At 52.2% G+C, this 19618-nt stretch overlaps 1 protein-coding gene across 15 annotated transcripts in view; it reads right to left on the bottom strand.

Moving 5' to 3' along the window:
- Nucleotides 1-19618, bottom strand: part of Ablim2 (actin binding LIM protein family member 2) — a 125852-nt gene that overhangs the window by 60853 nt on the left and 45381 nt on the right. For all 15 annotated transcript variants that reach the window (XM_021211378.2, XM_021211382.2, XM_021211376.2 and 12 more), the window contains exons 4-6: nt 17192-17307; nt 13806-13932; nt 10826-10919 (exon numbers count right to left, since the gene is read on the bottom strand). In XM_021211378.2, coding sequence (XP_021067037.1) covers nt 10826-10919; nt 13806-13932; nt 17192-17307 — 337 coding nt within the window. The remainder of the gene's footprint in view (nt 1-10825; nt 10920-13805; nt 13933-17191; nt 17308-19618) is intronic.

Below are 19618 nucleotides of genomic sequence, written 5' to 3'. Positions count from 1 at the left end.
TATGTTCCTCAGTTTGTGACCCCAACCTCCCACACCTCCCCACCCCTCCTCCCAGCCCTCTGTGACAGCCCCAGGGTTAACAAGCCCTGTGTCTCCAGCTGTGCCCATGTGTGAATGGAGAGGGACAGAGAACGCTGGTGGGAACAGTTTCTGAAACACTAGGCTCAGGGCTGGAGAGCTGGCTCCGTGGTAAAGAGAGATGCCAAGCTTCCAGAGGACCTGAGCTTGGTTCTCAGCACCCAAGTTGGGCAGCTTACACCTGTCTATAACTCTCCTGGCTATCCTGCCCCCTTCAGGCATACACCCAAGTTGCATACATGGAGATATAAACACACTGGAGAGACAGGAGGAGAGACAGAGGCAGAGGGACAGATATAATAGAGAGAGACAAAGAGAAACAGAGATGGAGAAAGATAGGGACACACAGAGAGAGGTGACAGACAGGATTTCCCTCTTTAACAGTTGCTTCCATGTCTGTGACTTGCTACACTGCACACACACTGTTCAGTGCCACACATACTAGCCCCCTTTCGGTTCTGTGGCAGTCCTTATATAATGAATCGTGGATACAGGCCTTCACTGTCATAAATAAAAGGCATGGGGTTTGAGAAGGTGGCTTGAGCAAGGTCATCCTGTGAGTAGATGGTAGAGCTGAGACAGAGGCCCAGTGGGTCCCCCAAGTGCACACGTTCCAGACTGGGCCTGTGGGCTCCCAATCCTACCCATAAAACCTTGACTCTGGAGTGGAGATCACAGTCACATATCCCCTCAACCCCCATGTCCTGAGCAAAGAACAGAGGATGCAGACAGTCTGAACAGGAAGGAGAGATACCAGCATGGAGGATCCAGACTCGGGCTATCAGGGTTCGATTGATAGGGACTGTTAGAGGCAGTGGCTATCCTGCGGTGACAGGAAGACGTCTACAGAGGCTGGGTGTGTTCTTGGTCCTAGCTTGGATGGTGGTCATTTGAGTATATCCAGGTACAAATAGGGGGACTTTCTCAGATTGCCAGTGGTATAATGACATGGAGTCTGCTTTATAGTTTAAAGTTTAGGCCTTTTACTTAGATAATCTCCAAGCTAGCTCATCTAAGCCCAGCTGTCTTGCCCACAACCCACCTATACTATACTATATACATATGACTAGCTCTAAACCTCTCTACTCCACTGCAATCCATGTCTGTTTCCTTTCAAGTCCACTCTCTGAATCTCTGGCGTCTCCTTTCTTACCCTGTCAGTCTCTCTGCCAGGAAGTCCCTCCTCCTCCTTCCTGCCCAGCTATTGGCCTTCAGAGCTTTATTAGAACCAATCAGCAGCGAGACAACTTCAGATACAATTCTAGATTGCCTTTGGGCATAGAGCACTATTTGACCTTCAAGTATGTGAGCAGATTTGGAAGGACAAGTATTTACAAAAGTAAGGCTGTGATGAGCCCAAGAAATGACAATACTAAGATCCTCCCAGTTCAGAATTAACAACTGAAAATATAGAGACACTGTTTCACACAATGTTTAAAAAAAAAAAAACGTTTATCCCAACAGGTACACTTGGCCACTCCTTGCCACGTGTCTCACCCAGGTGTAAGAGTTCCATAAACAGACAGAAGGACCCAACTACAAGATCCAAAACAGCAAAACCATCCAGTGAAAACCTGGCAGAAAGCCCTCATTTACCTGGATGGAGACTTGGACAGCAAAATCATGAGCAATCCACAAAATTTCCCGCTCAGCAAATGGCCCTGGCAGAAGGCTAAGAAGACAAGCTGGATAAGGAGAGGGTGGCTTTGCAAGTCATATACCTAGTAAGGGCATGGGATCCAGAATATGTAAAGAGCTGCTGCCATTCAATAAGACATGACCCAGATAAGACAGGAACAGCACTTTTTAACTGTGGATGAAAGCTCTCTGCCCCCTGCTGTCGGGTCTAAGTCAGACTTCTAAAGAGCCTGAACAAGTATGGAAACAAGCTGTTATTGGAGAGCGGGGTTTTAAGACCACCTCTGGATGTCTGAGGAACCCCAGGGAACACTCCCTGCTGCCACCCGGCTGGAGGGAGATGATGCTGTGAATGCAAAGCCACATGACATATATAGCAGAACAGCAAGTCAAAGGCGGCCGAGAGAAGATTCTCAAAGACTAGGTAACCTCTAACTGCGAAAAGATCTTCCCTTCTATGGCCACAGCCAAAGTCACCTCTGTCATTACAACAGTAGCCACTGACCGTAGTGCCACAGTGACCTGGCTGCCAGCACCCTGGCCACCACTGAGAAAAGCCACGGCAAAGGGAAAGTGAGGTGGTTGGAGTCGTGACAGTCATCGGGGAAGGGACAGCTTTGCTCCTCACTGCTGAGGACCGGGACTCTGTAGAAGAGGTGGTCGTTCAGAAATGCCTGTCAGTGTCACCATGAGAGTGGCTGCCACATGGAGAGAGTTGAAAGGCAAGCCCTGCTAATACCTGAGATGGCCAGGGCTTCATGTGGGCCCACGTGGTTCTGGAAACTCAGGCAGTGGCTGTACAGATGGCTTAGATGACAATGACAATCTTGGTCATGGGGGAAACTTCCAGGACCATAGTGTTGGTGGATATGGTGGCAGTGTCGATGGCTCTAATGACTTTGGTCATGATGGTGGCTATGGGGGAGGTGGTCCTGGTTACTCTGCAGAAGGCAGGGGCTGTGGTAGTTGTGGGCAGGACTATGGCAGGAGTGGGTATGACGATGGGGGACAGGGAAGAAGCTTTGCAGTGGCAGCAGCAGCAACTGCATAGGTGGTGATGTCTATAAAGATTGAAAAATCACAAAAATCAACCTCCATATTTTGGACCCACAAAGGGAGAAATTTGGAGGCAGAAGGTCTGGCCTTATGATATGTATGGAGGCTCATGACACTTGATGGAACCGTGAAACCAAGGTGGCTTTGTGGGCTCAGAGCAGCATTGGTACTGCAGGGGCAGGAGGTTCTAGCCACTGGCAGGAAACAAAGCCCCGCAGGACAGGACAGTCAGAGATGTGACAGGGAAGCCACGTGTGACAACAGACTGTGAACTCAGGACAGAACCTGTGACTGACTATGTAACATGTTGGTTTCTGTTTTGGGAAAGTGTGTGGCTCTCCAATAAAGCATTGTTAGTTAGTTTGTTTATTTTATTATTATTATTTTAAGAGTGAATATATATGTATCATTAAAAAAAGGAAAAGAAATGGGCTGGAGATCTCTCACCATAAGAGGGTTTGCTGTGCAAGCACAGGAAAGCGAGTTCAGATGCCATCACCCAGGTAACGAGCTGAGCATGCTCTCCTGTGCTCCCGAAACCCTGGTAATGCAGGGGACAGGGACAGAGACAGGAGCAGGCCCAGGGTTTATCAGCCGACAGGTTTGCGGAGAGACTGTTCCAAAGGAATAAGCCGAGAGTGACAGAGGAGGACACCTGGCACCCGTCTCATCTCTGAACACAGGCGCACACACCCACACATACCTGCACACACGTTTATAAACACCATGGGGTGGGAATGGGGCAACTTAGACCATCCCCATCTAAAGATGGTAAGAAAACAATGGAGCTGAAAAGATGGCCTCTGTCACCTGTCACTGTCATGGGAACTTACAAACCAGCTCCCCTGACATCTGAGGACAAGGTATCTTGTCTCCATCACAATCGCTGTATGTGTACAAGAACAACCAAGAGCGTGGGGAGCCTGTGGAGAACCGTGCCCATTCACTGTATAAACTATACATTCACTCGTTGATGTCCAAAATATAGCAAGGACTCTTACGCCCAGGTCTCAGCACCAAGGCACATGCTAGCCAAAGGCTCCTAAGCTCACTTGTGCACAGCGAAGGACACAGTATAGCACACCCGTCCGTAGGATCCTGCATGGCTGTAGAACAGAGGAAGCACCCATAGGTGCGACACTGTGGACAGCCTATGAACACTGAAGGAAAGGAGCCATCCATAGAAGGCCATCAGTGTGACTCCCAGAAACACTCAGAACAGGCAAAGCCACAGAGGCAGCCAGGGACCAGAAGTGTGTGGAGGGTCCCTTTAGGGGATGGAAAAGCTAAGGAACTAGTGAGCAGAGGTTTGAGAGCTACTGTAGAAGCTTGGGAATGCCTTGGAGCTTGGGTGTTTTAGTGTATTCTTCACTGCAGTTTGGGCTCCCTCTGCATCTGGAAGAGGCTGGCCCCTGGTGGGGTTCTTGTCACTGTCAGTCACACATCAGCGACACATCGAGAGATTTCTATGCAGCCATGTCAATGTGTGGGCACAACCACACCCACTGCTTAGATGAGGAAACTGAGGTTCAAGGAAGCCAGAAGACCTGGTCAAGGCCAGAAGCCAAGGCCTGAGGACTAGGAGGGTAGAGCCAGGGCTTTAGCCAGGTTGACAAGCTCCCAGCCTGGACCAGATACTACTCCCCAGACGGTGCCATAGCCATAGAGCACACAGACTCGCTGTGGCTGAGCTCCTGCTGGTTCAGGGATTCATAGCATGGGCTCCATGCGTCCTCGCTGTCCATGTGGTCAGTTCCTATACCCAGTACTAAAGGGTAACAGACATGGTGAAGGAGGTGGTCACATACTACCTACTCTATGTGGGTGCCTCCCCTATGGTCATGGCACGTGCCTAACATACTACAGAGCCCCACACCCAAGCCAGAGCCACAGGTGAGCCATTGCTCCCAGCACCACCCCTCCCCCCACTGACCACACATCGTGACTACGTGAAGACATTCTCAGCCTCACAGCTAGGAGAGACAACTGTTCTTACTCTTGCTGGGGACCACTCATCTGCAGAGCATGGCAGACGACAGCCGAGTCACGTTTCAAAACTGCTCTATGTTCTGGAGCAATCCATCTGTGAGGGAAAGATCAGATGGAAGGCCAGCATCCCAGGTTATCATAGAGAAGCCCACGGAGGGGATGAGCCTTCAAGTCACCTGACCCATCCCAGGTCACAGCAAAAGTCAGGGGATGGCTGCTGCCTGAGGCCTTTACTTTGTGTGACATGTGTCTTGTGAACTGTCTTGGGGTTCAGTGTCCCCTACTATAAAACAGAGGCTGCAGTAGAACCACAGAGCTTTGACTCATGGCTACGCTTGTGCATGTCAAGTCCGCCCCTCCCTTTCTCCCTCCTTCCCTCCCTTCCTCCCTCCCTCCTTTTCTCCCTCCCTCCATCCCTCCCTCCCCCTCCTCCTCCTTCTTCTCCTTCTTCTTCCTTTCTCTCCAGCAGAACATAAGAAGCCAGCAAGGCCTACAGAGTCAAACGTAAGTCTCTCCACTGCTGACGTCATGGCCCAGCGTCACTGTGTCTCTCTCACAGTGAGGCGTCTTCCAGTTATCTACCAAAACAGGGTTTTCCCACAGGAAGACCTAAAGCATCAAGAGTGGGTGGCTTCAGCACTGAACATCTGTGTCACCACCCCTGGATCCCCCAGCAGGCAGATGGTGGCCTCTCGCCTGCTTGGGGCTCAAGATGGCTCAGATCTGAACAGTGCATCTGGAGCCCAAAAGGTTTTGGCACTGTGTGGTTTCAGAAAACTATCTTATGCCGGGTGTGGTGGCACACGCCTTTAATCCCAGTATTCGGGAGGCAGAGGCAGGCGGATTTCTGAGTTCGAGGCCAGCCTGGTCTACAGAGTGAGTTCCAGGACAGCCAGGACTACACAGAGAAACCCTGTCTGAACCCCCCCCACCCAAAAGAAAACTATCTTATGCCTTCCAACAAGCAACTTTTATCTTTAGGAAAAAAACACCAAAGTCGGCAATGGAGATATGAGAGGCCTAGAAGGACACAGAGCCCCTGCAGCCGCACAGGGCCAGGCCGTCAGGCATGGTTCTGAGACTTAGTCCCCAGCATCCCTGAAGAAAGGGTCAGTGGTACTAAGGTGGGGGTAGAAGCCTCATGGCCTGGGACACTGCCTCTCCTCCCTTGCAGGCTGGAGCAAGGGACCTCTCCTCCGTTGGTCAGCAGAAATCCAGACCTTCCTGACTGAGCCTTCCATTCCCAAGGCCAGTACCCTCTCCCCCAGACCCAAGTATCAAGTCTGATAAAGCAGGTTATCTAGAGAGCTGGGTTTGCCTCCTGCTGTCCCTAGGTTCTCCTTTGGCTGCACCACGGGACACAGAGCTGGGCCTGCAGGTGGCTGCTTGGATCTAGGGACATTCCTTGGCCAGTCTCAAAAGTATATATACCTTTACGTTTGCTTATTTTTACAGTGTTGGGGTTGAATGCATAGTCTTGCCCTGGCTGGGCAACTGTTCTCCTACTGAGCTATAGCCCAGCCTTTGGTCTGTAGAGACAATCTCACGTTGTAGCACAGGCTAACCTTGGACGTGTAAGTCTCCGGCCTCTGCCTCCTGAATACTGGAATTCCAGGTGGGTACCATCATGCCAGGTTTGCAAATTTCTTGTGGATTCCGAAAAGTCCTAATTGCTATGGTGCAATGAGAAAATGAAACTCACAAGGCAAGGAATCAAAGAATCTGAGTGGGTGCCGGGCAGCCCAGGGGTACCTTGTGGCCAAGGTAGCACTGGGTCTACTGGGCTCTTCTACCCGAGACCTTGTGGGAACTACTTGTTCTCAAAGGGAGAGCCAAGTTAGTGCATGCCCAGTGTAGCCCTGGAGGTCTGGAGCCCCTTCCCAGACTCTGGCTCTGTCCCCGTGCCCATCCCCATTAACACCCCTGGCTCCCCATTAACACCCCTGGCTCCCCACTTCTCAGGACCCAATGCTGACTGACATACGAGGCCCGCTGGATGCTCCTATCTCCATCTGCCCTTCTCATCCTCACCATCAGCTTCACTTGGGAAGTCATCGTAGGAAGCTGTGTCATCTACTCACAGTCCACTCTTAGGGCCCACCCAGGGATGCATCTATGAAAGGTGCTCTGAGGAACACCTCAGACAGGTCCATGGTCAAGCATAAGTACTCCCTGGGGACAGAGACCTCTGGCCAAACACATGTGGGAACAGTTGAGGACCCAAGCCTACAGTGGTATATACACGTATGCCTGTATCTCTGCGTGTGTGTGTCTATGTGTTGTCTGTATGCAATATATGCCGACATCTCTGTGTATGTGTGCTTGTATGTGGCATGCTGTATGCCTGTGTCTTTCTGTGTGTCTCTAGGTATTGTATCCACATGTAAGTCTATGAGTTGCCCCCCATCTCTCCCTCTGTGTGTGTGTGTGTAGGTAAAAATGCAAAGAGATCATTTCTAAATACCAAATAGGTATCAGCATTCACTGGAATGATTTTTTTGGCTTGTTTAATATAAGCCAGTATGTCTTTTGCAAACACTTTTACAATAAGCAAACTGTTTTTAGGGGCTTGAGATGCTGTCGTCACTGCAACTTTCAAATGCTCCCAACTATTTGAAAACAGTTTGTTCTCTGCTGGTAGTAAAGAACGCATCCCCACGGAGCGCCGAGGAATATGCCCATGGGAATACAATGTGGGGAGTTGAAAGCAACACCCGGTCATGACAGGGGATGGTGTTCAGAAACAAATGTCTGTGTGGCTCCCTGACCCAGGGCAGAGCAGCCTGGACAGCCTCTTTTCCAGCAGACATCCTTCACAGTTGGGACCTCAGCTCACAGTGGGACCCAGCGAATCCCATAGGAGTTCATATTAGGAATGGAGAAGGAAAAGAAAGAGGAATGGAGGGAGGGGAGAAGTGAGGAAGGAATTAATTAGTGGTCCCAAGGAGCCCTGGGCTTCATGTTACCATGGCAACAGCCATAGGTATAAACCTGCACTGAAAGCGAGCCTCAAACCATGGTGCTATCGGGGCTAAGAGAGTGGAGACACGTTACACCCCCATACCATGCTTACCCCCACCTTTGCAGTGAGACGAAATAGGGTGGCAGATAAGGACTAGGCTCTGAGCATTGTCAGGGACAACCCCCTCCCACACCTCTCTCCTATAGCCAGTTCCAAAGGACATGCTTCATGAATCCTCCGGCAAACTGCAGCTCTCTACGAGTCAACTTCAGCCACTTTGGGGCTGTAGCCTTGTAGCCATGCGTGAGCTCGGCCTCACCCACAGGGCACCTCGGCCCTCACCTGTCCATCTCTGCTAGTCCCCTCCTGTGACCACACAGGTCCCCATGGAGCAGGCTCCTCAGAACTGTGATGGAGTGACGGAGGACAAGAAGAGGGAGTAGTACCCTCCATCACCAGGAACACACGTTTCCCAGTCAGTGCTGTTGGCACCAACAGCTTAAGATGGCACCACGCCTGCCTGACAGAGTCACAGCACACATGAGGCTGCGGTGGGGGAGCACAGGAAGCTCCCACTTGGGCTTCACAGAGAGGACAACTGGGGGCAAGAGAGACTGCAGGGACTGCCAGCACCCCACCCACCTGGCTCAGCATAGCTCTGCCAGCTCTGCCAGGCTTCCTACCTGCACGGGGTCTGTCTCCAGCCCTTCTCAGCCCAGGAGACAGGATGGCCCGCCTGTGTCACCCTTGCCCCAGCCAGCCTCCATACTTTTGTCCTTGTTTCTTTCTTCCAGTGAGTCACTCGTCCCTGCAGCTTCCCGAGAACACAGCATCACCAGCCGGGCATCAGCCTGCCTGGGCCAGTTTCAAGCAGTGCTGCTGCAGCGGGGCTCCCTTCTGCAGAGCTGGCTGTCTCCACCCGCCGCTCCCACCTCACACCCGCCAGGAGGATGCTCAGAGCTGTGCAGAGCCCGCAGAATGACAACTCAGTTGCGCCACCTCCGCTAACCACCACTGCAGCACACTCGCCCCCAGAGAGGGCAAAACCAAAAGCATGCAACCCCCGGGGAAGCCCTTTCTCCTCCACCGCAGCATGTAGAGGAAAACCAAAGCTGTCTAAGTCCTGTCAGCTAGGACAGCCCCTTTGCACGGTCCAGACAGGGTGCACCAGCACACTCTCTAGATAGAGTGCTTCACGGCACTTGGCCCAGAGACACACAATTCGGATGTTCATGCTACAGATGAGGTCATGTGCTCGCCTTACTCTCATCATGCATGGGGACCCCAGTGGCCTCACAAGGACGTCCTGGGGCAACTTGGAGCTGGGACACAGGACGTGTCAAGTACAAGCCTCACCAACTCTCACAGCCCAGTTCTCAGTGCTGGATGGGGTCTGCCCACCCAGGCTAACTTTTCTAGTAACCTTGGCAGCGAAGTGATCCAGGTTCCCAAACTGTGCTTTTAGTTTCAGCAGCAATGGCAGAGACAGTTCCAAGATGCCCCCACATGAGCCCACAGAGTCAACTTGGTGAGACAAGGTTAGGGTTACCATGCCACCCAAGGTCTGCTATCTGGCTGAGTTCTAGAGTCTTCTTTACTTCAAAGAAAGAGGGACAGCTGTGTGGCCGACAAGGTGCACAGGTGCCGAGGTATAAGGGGGAGGCAGGAATTTCAGGTCGGTAAGGGAAGACAGACATGGTACAGTCATGGTTTCTTGAGCTTGAGGCCCTGGGTAGGATGGCAGAGTGAAGGCCTTAGTGTGCTACAGGGAGGGACACAGAGAGTCAGGGAGGCCACGTGGGCTGTCTAGGGAGGTGAAACAGTTGTGACAGCTGCAGCTGTCCCAGGGGCCTCTGTCCAGGCTGATTCTGGCAGATACTCTTTTTAATAGCCACCACTTAAGCTGTTTTAAAAGCTCCTGGGGGCACATGGCATTAAGGCAGGAGGGTCGGGAATTGGAGGTCAACCTCAACTATGCAAATTCAAGGCCAGTCTTGGGCTACATGAGACCCTGATTTAAAAGAAATATACAGTAATGAAATAAAAAACCCACTGAGGAGGAAGTCTTGTTCAGGGAGGGAAACAGGGAAGGCTCCTGGACAGAGTAAAACTCCAGGGCTGTTGGAGGGAGAAACTGGGGGGAGGGGAGGGGGAGGGGAGGGGAAGGGAAGGGGAAGGGGACAGAACCAGGCTTATGTGGGATGGGACAGGTTGGTCTTTTGTCCTGATCCAGGATTTGCCTGTATGGATACCAGCTGTGCTCCGCACCCATTATAAGACTCACAGGACGCACAGGAGACCAAAGTCATAATCTTACTACACGACCCACTCCAACAGTGCAGAAGCAAGCAAAGCTTACAAGAGAGAGGCAGAACTGCCAGCCTGCCTCAGGGCTGGGGCAAGGCAGAGCCTTTCCAGATCTAGGTCAGCAAAGGCCGGGGAGGGAGAGGGTCAGAAGACGCTAACCCAGTGGTTCTCAACCTCTGGGTCTCTCGGCCCCTTTGGGAAGGGGCCAAATGACCCTTTCACAGGGGTTGGATGTCAGATATCCTGCATATCAGATATTTAAATCCATAACAGTAGCAAAATTACAGTTGTGAAGTAGCCACAAAAATAATTTTATGGCCTGGGGTCTCCACACCACGAGGAACTGAGTCACAGCATGAGGAAGGGTGAGAAGCACTGCTCTGACACGAAAGCAAGCAATCTGCAGTGACTGCCACGAACGGCACAAGCATTTGCAGTTTTGGCCCAACATCCATGTTTCTGCGGATCTATCTGAAGGAAGATTGGGAGCCTTGGGAAGAAGATGTTCACTGTAGTCCTATTCACCATGGTAAACTGGAGCACGCTATGCCTAACGAGAGGACCAGTCTAGCACATCCCAGGTTCCACGCGAGGAGGTGCGCGACACAGGATGACACTCGCTTACAGCTGAGTGAGCTAAATGTCAACATGGACTCTGTGTGGACAAGAACAGGCTGAGACAGGCTGAGAGTGTGCTGAGGGTTCTGGGCACAGGGGAGGGACAGCTAGGGGGTTCGGCTCGCTCTGAAATTAGACCTCAGAGTGGGCCAGCCCGGCCAGCCACAGGCCTCTCACCTCCAGCACCCGGCCCGTGATGTACTTCTCACAGCCGTCGCAGCGGATGCCAAACTTGCTGTGATAATCGGCCTCGCAGTAGGGCAGCCCGTCCCTGAAATGAGACAGGCAAGTCAGGAGGGCATGGGCTCACACACTTGGCCCCCAACATGCAAGAGAACTGCCCATCCACATGGAGACAGGGCGGCTTCCTCCGACTCTGAGGGGACAATCGCTGGGCAGGTAGCGTTCATTTGCCACCATGTGAGACATACGACAAGCACCCCCTTCCCATGTATTTATACAGAGGAGCAGGGGCCAGCCCTCCTGCCCTGTGGATGATAGAGGAGAGAGGGAGGGCTCCAGAGACTGAGATAAGAAACAGAAGCAACCTGGGAAGCGAAAGGTGCTAAGTCACAGACCTGGCTCTCCTCCCAGGTCCGTCTGTCCAGGGGCCAGAGAGGGTGCAAAACAAGGATAACCCCCCTTGAGGACAAGGGTGCAGGGGTGACTCAAAGCCCAGCAGCAAGTGAAACAAAACAGAAGGCCACAGGGCACCTCTGGCTGTAGGTGAAGGGCCCTGTGGTAAAGCCTGCCTCGTGCCTGTGTTTTCAAGTATGGCTGAATACCCAGTAGAGCAGGTGTCAGTGTGGAGGGAGACATCTGGAAGCTGTGCTCAGGAGAATGGCTGACTCTGTCCTGTATGAAATGAGCTAGGCACGAGCCCAGTATCATGGAGAGATGAGGCAGATAGGAGATCTCCTAAGTTACCTATACTTTTTCCTCGGCACTGTGAGCCTAGCAATAGATGAAGGGCCGCAAAGGAAGGGAGAGAGGGCAGGAGGAAGGGAGGGCTTGGGGAGCAAGGAGGTTGCAGGTGGCCACACTCAAGATAGAAAGGGGGTGCCGGGAGGAGACAAGCAAACTGCCTTGGCCCCAAATACTATGTCCCCAGTGTGTTACTCAACACCACTGAACAACAGTCTCTCCCACAGTAAAACGGGAGCAATGAGAGTGGGGCTGTCCTAAGACAAGGCGATGCTCGGGACAGGCTTAAGGAAAGCACGTGTCAGTGCCCAAGACAACTGGTGTTAGCTGTGGTTGTCTTCAGTCATAGGTCACCACCCAGCAGGAGTTGGTGTGGAGGTGACGGGAGGATGGACACCTGCCACTACAAAGCATGCGTGCTGCGGGGGGCTGCAGCTACTGTGAACTCTATCTAGATTTCCCACTGCTAAGACAAGCAGACTCAAGGCTGTTGGGGTTTAAACTGGGTACCACACTCCTTCTCTCAATGCCTGGACCCTCACAATGCCCCAGAATGGGTGCTCCGGGAATGGGTGTCCCTCTGCATCTGTCTTCCACTGATCTCGACTCTGGGCGGTGCCTTCCAGAGGGAGAATGCAGACCAGGAGACCCCACAAGCCCATGTAGCTACAGCAAACCCAGGAAGTTCTTAGATACCATCTCCATGGCAACACCAATGTGATCTCCCCCTCAGTTCTGGAGGCTGCTAAGTAACATGCTGGTGTGGGTGAGCTACCAACGCCCTGTGTGGGGTGGCACCTGATGGGGGGCAACACTGCCATTTTCTTCAAAGAGGCCTGCATAGCAGGCTCTGCCTGCCTGAGTCACTCCCCACAGTGTGGCTGTGACAGAGGCCAGGGGAGTTAGGCTTTACAGAGTCATCCATCTGAATGGAAGGAAGCTCACTTTGGGGACAATCTTTCATTTTGTGATCAATGGGTCACATGGTTTTATAATCAGGAACACAGAGAGGTCCCCGTTACTTGCTATTCAGCCCCTGCTGACAGAATGTACTGTCAAACTGGATGCCAGCATGAACATATTGGCCACTGAGACTCTACACATGTGCTCCTGGACATTTGTGTATATGTGCATGTGCATGCATGTACATGTATGTGTTCACATTTGTTTTTTGTTTTGTTTCTTGTTTGTTTGTTTGTTTGTTTGAGACAGGGTTTCTCTGTGTAGCCCTGGCTGTCCTGGAACTCTCTTTGTAGACCATGCTGGCCTTGAACTCAGAAATCCGCCTGCCTCTGCCTCCCGAGTGCTGGGATTAAAGGCGTGCGCCACCACTGCCCAGCATGTGTTCACATTTGTATGCATACATGGAGGGATGCATGTGCACATGTGTGCATGCATGTGTGTATGTATACATATGAGTGTGCATATGTGTGTGTGCAAGTCTGTGCCTGCATTTGTGCACACGCACTCAACTCTCTGTAATCGTATAGGGAACCTTTTCCACCCTTTTCAACCTCAATATGGGTTCCAATTTTGGAGCATGGAAGAGGACTTTCCTATGCTGGGGAGGGGGGTCCTCCAAGCCCCACCCCACCCCAGTTCACTTCACTTACACTGTGGGGACCTTGTGCCTCACCTCATTGATCTCAAGGTTAAAATGTATCCCAGCTTATGACATGGTCCCATGGGATCAGCCAGTCCTTGTGGCTAGTATCTACCAGCTGTTATGTGCCCAACAGGGCATCGGTGCCAGGAACGTCCAGGCACCAAGCAGGTAGTAACATCCTGCAACAGAGAGGCAAGTGCTTTGTGTGTGTGTGTGTGTGTGTGTGTGTGTGTCTGTGTGTCTGTGTGTCTGAGTTTGGTAGTCTGTTACTTTTTGAGACAGGGTTTCTTTATGTAGCCCTGGCTGTCCTAGAACTCACTCTTTATACCAGGCGGGACTCAAACTCAGAGATCTGCCTGCCTCTGCCTTCCAAGTGCTGGGGTTAAAGGGGTGCGCCACCACATCTGGCTGAGAGACAGATGTTTTGTGATGTCAGAGCTAGAAACCACAACCCACTTCAGCAGGACTGCTGGGAAAGAAGATGAAGGCTACAGGGTCCAGAGCAAGTCCTGGACCTTGCTCTTGGTCCAGTAGCAGGACTAGTCAGTGCACCAGGACTGGACACCCCTGCCCCACATGCAGCATTAGGCAAGACCTTCCCGGGCTGGGTCTGCCCACCACACTCACTTGCTGATGTACTCTGCATTGAGGAGTTTCCCACAAGTCTTGCACTTGAAGCATCCCAGGTGCCAGTGCTTGTCCAAAGCCACCAGGGCCTGGCCGTTCTTGATTTCTAAGCCACAGCCCCCACAACCTGGAACAGAGAACAAACACAGATGCCTTCAGTGTGGGCCCAGAGGCCTCGTACTGCTGGGCTCCACAACACCCCCAGGGGCACTCAGCATGACCTGGACTCAGCCCTCAGAATCTTAGGCCCCACAGACTCACCCAGGGCAGCCCTAGAGGAGAGGCCCAGACACAGAGGCGTACTAAAAGGACCCTGTCTCACAGTTGAAGGGAGTATTTGCATAGCCCATGGCGGGGCTTGATCCTGTGTGAAGAGCATTGACCCTATGCAGCTGAGGCTGGAGACTGGAAGACCACGGTGGAGTTGAGACCTAGCCTCCTAAGAGATTGGCACAGAATCACGTCACACCAGGGTACGCTGGGGTCCAGGCTGGCTTGGGGCTACAGCATGGCATGCACGATCAGGTGTAAACCTGGGAAAGCAACCCCAAATCCACCCTCAGCTGGAGGCAGAACGGTAAACCTAACCATAATACGGCACCTCACCTAAGAGACTTGACCTTTCTGGAGTGGTCTGAGCCCCATTCTCTCTTGCCCGTCCTACTCCTGGCCCTACATTCCCACCTGCCTAGAGTCCCCTCCTGGAGAGGTCTGAGTCCCAGCCTTCACCTCCACTCCACCCTTACCTGCCTAGAGCCTCGTGGGGATTCTTTTTGATCCACATATTCCAGTTCTTCCTCTGCTCTCTGTTCTGAACCCTAATTTTCCGGGGCCTATCCCAGACCCAGAGAGCATCTTCTGCATCTGTCCTGCTCATCTCTGCTTTTTCTCTCTGAATCCCACGGCAGCCATGAAGACCAGCATTCCTCATTGTGTAGTAGTATCCTGGTCTGACCCCTGATCAGGCTCCCAGGAGCCTCTTCTGTCCCAGCTGTGCCCAGCCCTATTCCACACTCCTGGGGGACCTGGGCCTCAGGTCCTGGCCCTGTTCTGCTAAGCCAGCTAGTCCTTCCACACAGGGAGCTGCTACACTGAGGCCCTTGTCATTCACTGGAGGATGTGTGGGAGCTATCAGCAAATCGGAACAGGCAGGGAAGGGGTGTAGGGTGAGCATGCAGGGGTACCTATGGGGACGTGTATCCCATGTGCATTTATCTGTCCCAGGATATATGCATATATTACATGCTGTGTATAGCCTGTGTGGGTATACTGCCTCTTAGTATCCAGGCCTGGGTTCAAGGACCCCCTGAACACTGAAGTCCTGTCTAGGGAGAGGCATAGCCTTTGCACATCAGTACACACCTCCCACAGGCTTAAAGCGTCTTTGACCAGTGCTATCTGGAGTACACAGACACAAAGTGAACAGTCACCACACTGTACTCCCTGGGATTCAGGACAAGGAAGACGTCTGCATGTGCTCAGTATTGACAGACAGTTTTGGGTTTTGTTTGTTGACACAGGGTAGCACATGTTGGGTTCAAACTCACTACAACTGAGGATGGCTTTGAACTTGTGATCTTCCCGCCTCTATCCTGCAAGTGCTAGGATTCCAGGGACACTGAAGTATGCAAGATCTTATGTGGTGCTGGCCACATTCTGTGAGCTCCATGCCAGCAGCTCCCAGGCAAGGATGATTTGTTCCCAGATGGATTTTAACAAGAGCTAGAGACCTTTTTGATCCCTCCAAATGGGGGCAGGCCTCTGTGTAGGCAAGCAGGACATGGGGGAGATGCTGGGCCTCCTGCTTAGCCCCTGATTATAGTGAGAATTAGTAATTTTGGTTTCTTTAAAAAGTGCAGAAATATTATAAGATTATGTTTTTTATTTAGTTCCAGGTGTGGGGACATGGGGCTGCTTCGCATCTGCTGACTGTGATTTGCCTCGTGCTCTGGCAGAGGCGTGGTTTTGCCCAGCTGCTGATAGTTTCTGCAATTGTGAGATGTTTGGAATTATGAGAAAACTTCAGAGGCTATATAAATGCTAGGACACAGATAGGTGGAGTGGGTGGTTGTTGGTTGTTCAGGGGGGTTGGTTGCCGTTTGTTAGTAGTCGTGCTCAAAGAAGAGACAAGAAGGAAGAAATTAGATTCAGGGATCTGTACCACCCTCTCCCCTCTGTCCTCCTTTCTATCTTCTTTCTTATCTAGTGTTAGGGGGTGAAATGGGGGAGGTGGGTAAAGGGTGAGACAAAGAAGAACTCTCTAAGTAGCAAACGCCAGCTGCATCTTACAGTTGCCACCAGAGAAACACGGCCCCAGACACTCATAGTCCTGGGCCTGAGCAGCTCCTCTGAGTGATGGCTGGCCTGTGGTCAATTCCACAGCAGACTGCTGTGAAGGCCGGAAGACTGGCCTCCTGCTGGTGTCAAGAGAGACAACCTCTAGGTGAGGCTGCTGAGCCCAGTGGCTAACTGCCTCCCACCTGCTACGTAACCACTGGCAATCACTTGTGTGTACCAAGGAAAGGGTGACGTTCTTGTGAGCTGATAATAGTTCTGACCCACTGCAGATCCAAGCCCAGGTCCCAGGGTGGCATGAACAAATGAAGGGAGGTACACAGGACATCTACCAGAGAGCCTGGCTCTGCTCTAACGACTGATGCTGTGAGAAGAGCTGGACCTGCTCCAGTGGTGGACGCATGACTGGCAACATTGCCACCGGCCCACCTGGTACTCTAGAGTGACAAGTGGAGAACTGTCTGGGTTCCCCTGCCTAGGGCCAGCAGGGGCATTCTGTGACTCTGGGATGAAGTTGCTCTCAGTAACCACCATCCATGTCCCTGCAAGGTGCATAAGGAGTGTTGTCATGGGACAGAGTGCTCACTGTGAAAGCCCCGGGTGCCTTGGCAGCCCTGCATGGCTCTGCCTGTGGCACAGCAGTTCTGTGACAGCTACTGCCTATCTGCCAGCCACAGATGACATCCTTAGCAGTCTATGAGAGACCCACAGGGGTCCCCAGAGATAGCCGTTCCTGCCCTGCCCACTGCATATGGCTCTGCCATCAAGGTGGACCCAATCTTGTGCCAGTACCACAAGGGAAGGACAGAGAGGAGATTGGGAAGGCTTGCTGGGGAAGGAGACCTAGAACTGGGTGACAATAGAAGGGGCATGGGATGGAAAAGCTGGGGTGGCTGTGACAGGCACTGCCTGTGCAAAAGGCTTAGCAGCAGGAAGCTGGGGTGGGGGTGTGGGGTTCTTACTGGGTTCCCAGCATTCAGTGCTCTATTACCATGCAGGCCCCACAACATCAGCCTCCATCCCAGGTCCTGTAGAGGCCACCCCAGTTTGCAGTTCAGCACCTGCCCTTACAGATGCCTGGTCACACTTACTCCGGAGGCCCTGGGCCACGTGAGCACTGTTGCCCAGGGACGTGGGTGGGGAACACTTCTGGCACATACACTCCTTCCCGTTGAAGGTCACACGATCCCCAGGAGGAAAGGGCAGCCTGAAAGGAGAACGGACATCCTGTCAGCCACCTCCAGTCCCTCTCTCCTGCTGTCACTTCAAGGCATGGTTTCCCAACTCAGCAGACAGTACTCCTGCTGGGGGACCAAGAACCTAGGCAGACTAGGCTGGGCCCAGGTCCCTGCCTGGCTGGCTGGTCCTGAAACCTTCTTAGCTGCCCCGTGTGCCCTGCAGCTCACAGATGCCTACACCTGTCACCTGCTAGTAGTGTGGTCTGAAAGATACCACATCCTAACATGATAAGCCTCCCCAGGTAAGGAGACTTTAGGATTGAGAGTCCCTGACAATCTTTAGAGTGTTCTCAGTCGTACTCTAGCTGTGCAACCTAGAGTTATGTTTCTCAGTCTCTCTGTTCCTGTATCTCGCATGCAAGGGAAGACTACTGTATGCATCGCAGGCTTGCTCTCTATGCCGACATCCCTTATGGAGCGTGCTAGCTTAGAAGCCAGGGCTGTGAGTGCCCAGCGGCCATCCAATCCTCAAGCTTTAGTGGAGATGTACTCTATAAGATGCACATGCAGAATAATCACCATCGCTGTGACATGGAACATCTGGCCAACGCTAAAGGTCCATGGCTCTCTCCCCCGACCTCACTCCCCACATCCCAGACAATGGGGCCATAAGTGAGTGTTCTGTTCAGCAACACACTGCCAAGATCTGCCCAGGTGGCTGCTCCGCATGTCACCGGTCTGTCCTTTTTCAGGGCAGAGCACTACTCCATTGCATCTGTTGAGGGGAACTTGAGCTGATCCAATGACTCCTTCCAATTCCTTCCCAAATGTCCAAATGCATGAGCCTCTGGGGGGACTTTTTACCCAGGCCAGCAGGGTCTATCCTCAGAGTCCTGGCTCTCTACCTGCAATAGATTGTATGTTTGTCTGTTCTGATGCAGAACTTGAGTCTAGAGCCAAGGCTAGTCTTAAACTGGGGATCTTCCTGTCTCAAGCCCCTTAGGGCGGGGACTGCAGGTTGTGCACTGACCTGCCTGGCTGCCGTGAGAGTCTGTTGATATCTTTTCACATTATTTCCCTCCAGCCTGCAAAACCATCACTCTGTTGCAGGGCAGGCCCGCTGGGGTCAAACTCACTCAGCTCTTGTGTGTCCAATCACGATTTGCCTTTATTTACTTCTTTTTTAATGGTGCTCACTATTCTCATGCCCCATTGTATAATCCAACGAGGTTACGGTACCCAGAGCTGTGATACCATCACCACGATCAATGTTGGAACATTTCAATTGCCGTTTAAAATGGCATCTCAATCAGTAAGCTCAACTGTGGGCCAGTTTGCCCATCCCTCAGAGTGGCCATGGGCTGTGAGTCTGACCTTCTTCTTCAGAAAGGTTTTGGCTAACTACAGCACGGTTTGGTGGGTTCCTTTGGGCACTTACAGACATCTTTTTCCTGTTTCCCAGCATGCATATCTCCTGGGGGAGGTCTGAGCTCCTCTGCAGACATGGTGGTTCTTTGCTGATTTCTCTCTTTTCTCTTTTTCTTGCAAATCTTTTGCAGTGTGGCTGTGCACACCTGGGGAGTTGCCATTGGGATGTTGTACGTAGGATTGACTGTGAACATCTGGGTATACTCTCTTGCTTGTGAACATCACTTTTTTAGGGTCACTGAGATTTTGGGGCTGTAGGTTTCTAGCTTTCAGCAAATCTAGACAATCGCCATCCATTATTTTAAAAGGATTTTTTGTTTTGGTCTCCCCTGCCTACACAAGCAGGCAGACAGACTTACAGACCAACAGATAGGCAGACAGTGGCTCTACACTCACTCCCCTGTATACCAGTGCGGAAGCGTCTACGACTATACTTGGATTTCCAGTCACTTCTCACATGTGCCTGATCACTTCAGGAGTCACATGTTTGCCTTCTGGGTGACCTTCTGGACACGTTGTCCTGACCTGCCGATGTCACCCTGGTGGTCTCCACTAACTTCTCCCAGGTTTTGTTTGGTGTCTCATCTGGAGGTCTATACTTCCAGGTAAATCCTGGATGCCACAGACTCTGCAGTTGGGTGCGGGTCTCTCACACCTTCCTGTAAGGAGGTTGGACTCAGGAAGTTGCCAGCTTCTAGGGATATCCTGAGGAGGCTCACCTTTCACCTGCAGAGTGGGTACACAGCAGCTCCTGCTCCAGCGCTGTCTGAACCCTAGCAATACGGCCCATCCCTGCAGTGACCAGCAAGGTCCTCAGGGCTCAGAACTCAGTGTCCCCTGGAGACTGTATACTCTGTTGCCTCTCACCCACTGATGGCTCGTGTTCACTGTCAGCTTGACTGGACTGAGAAA

This window comes from Mus pahari, chromosome 13, assembly GCF_900095145.1.
Source record: "Mus pahari chromosome 13, PAHARI_EIJ_v1.1, whole genome shotgun sequence".
In the NCBI taxonomy this organism is placed as follows: Eukaryota; Metazoa; Chordata; class Mammalia; order Rodentia; family Muridae; genus Mus; species Mus pahari.
The sequence above is the reverse complement of the archived record's forward strand: the minus strand, read 5'-3'. Positions and strand labels throughout refer to the sequence as shown.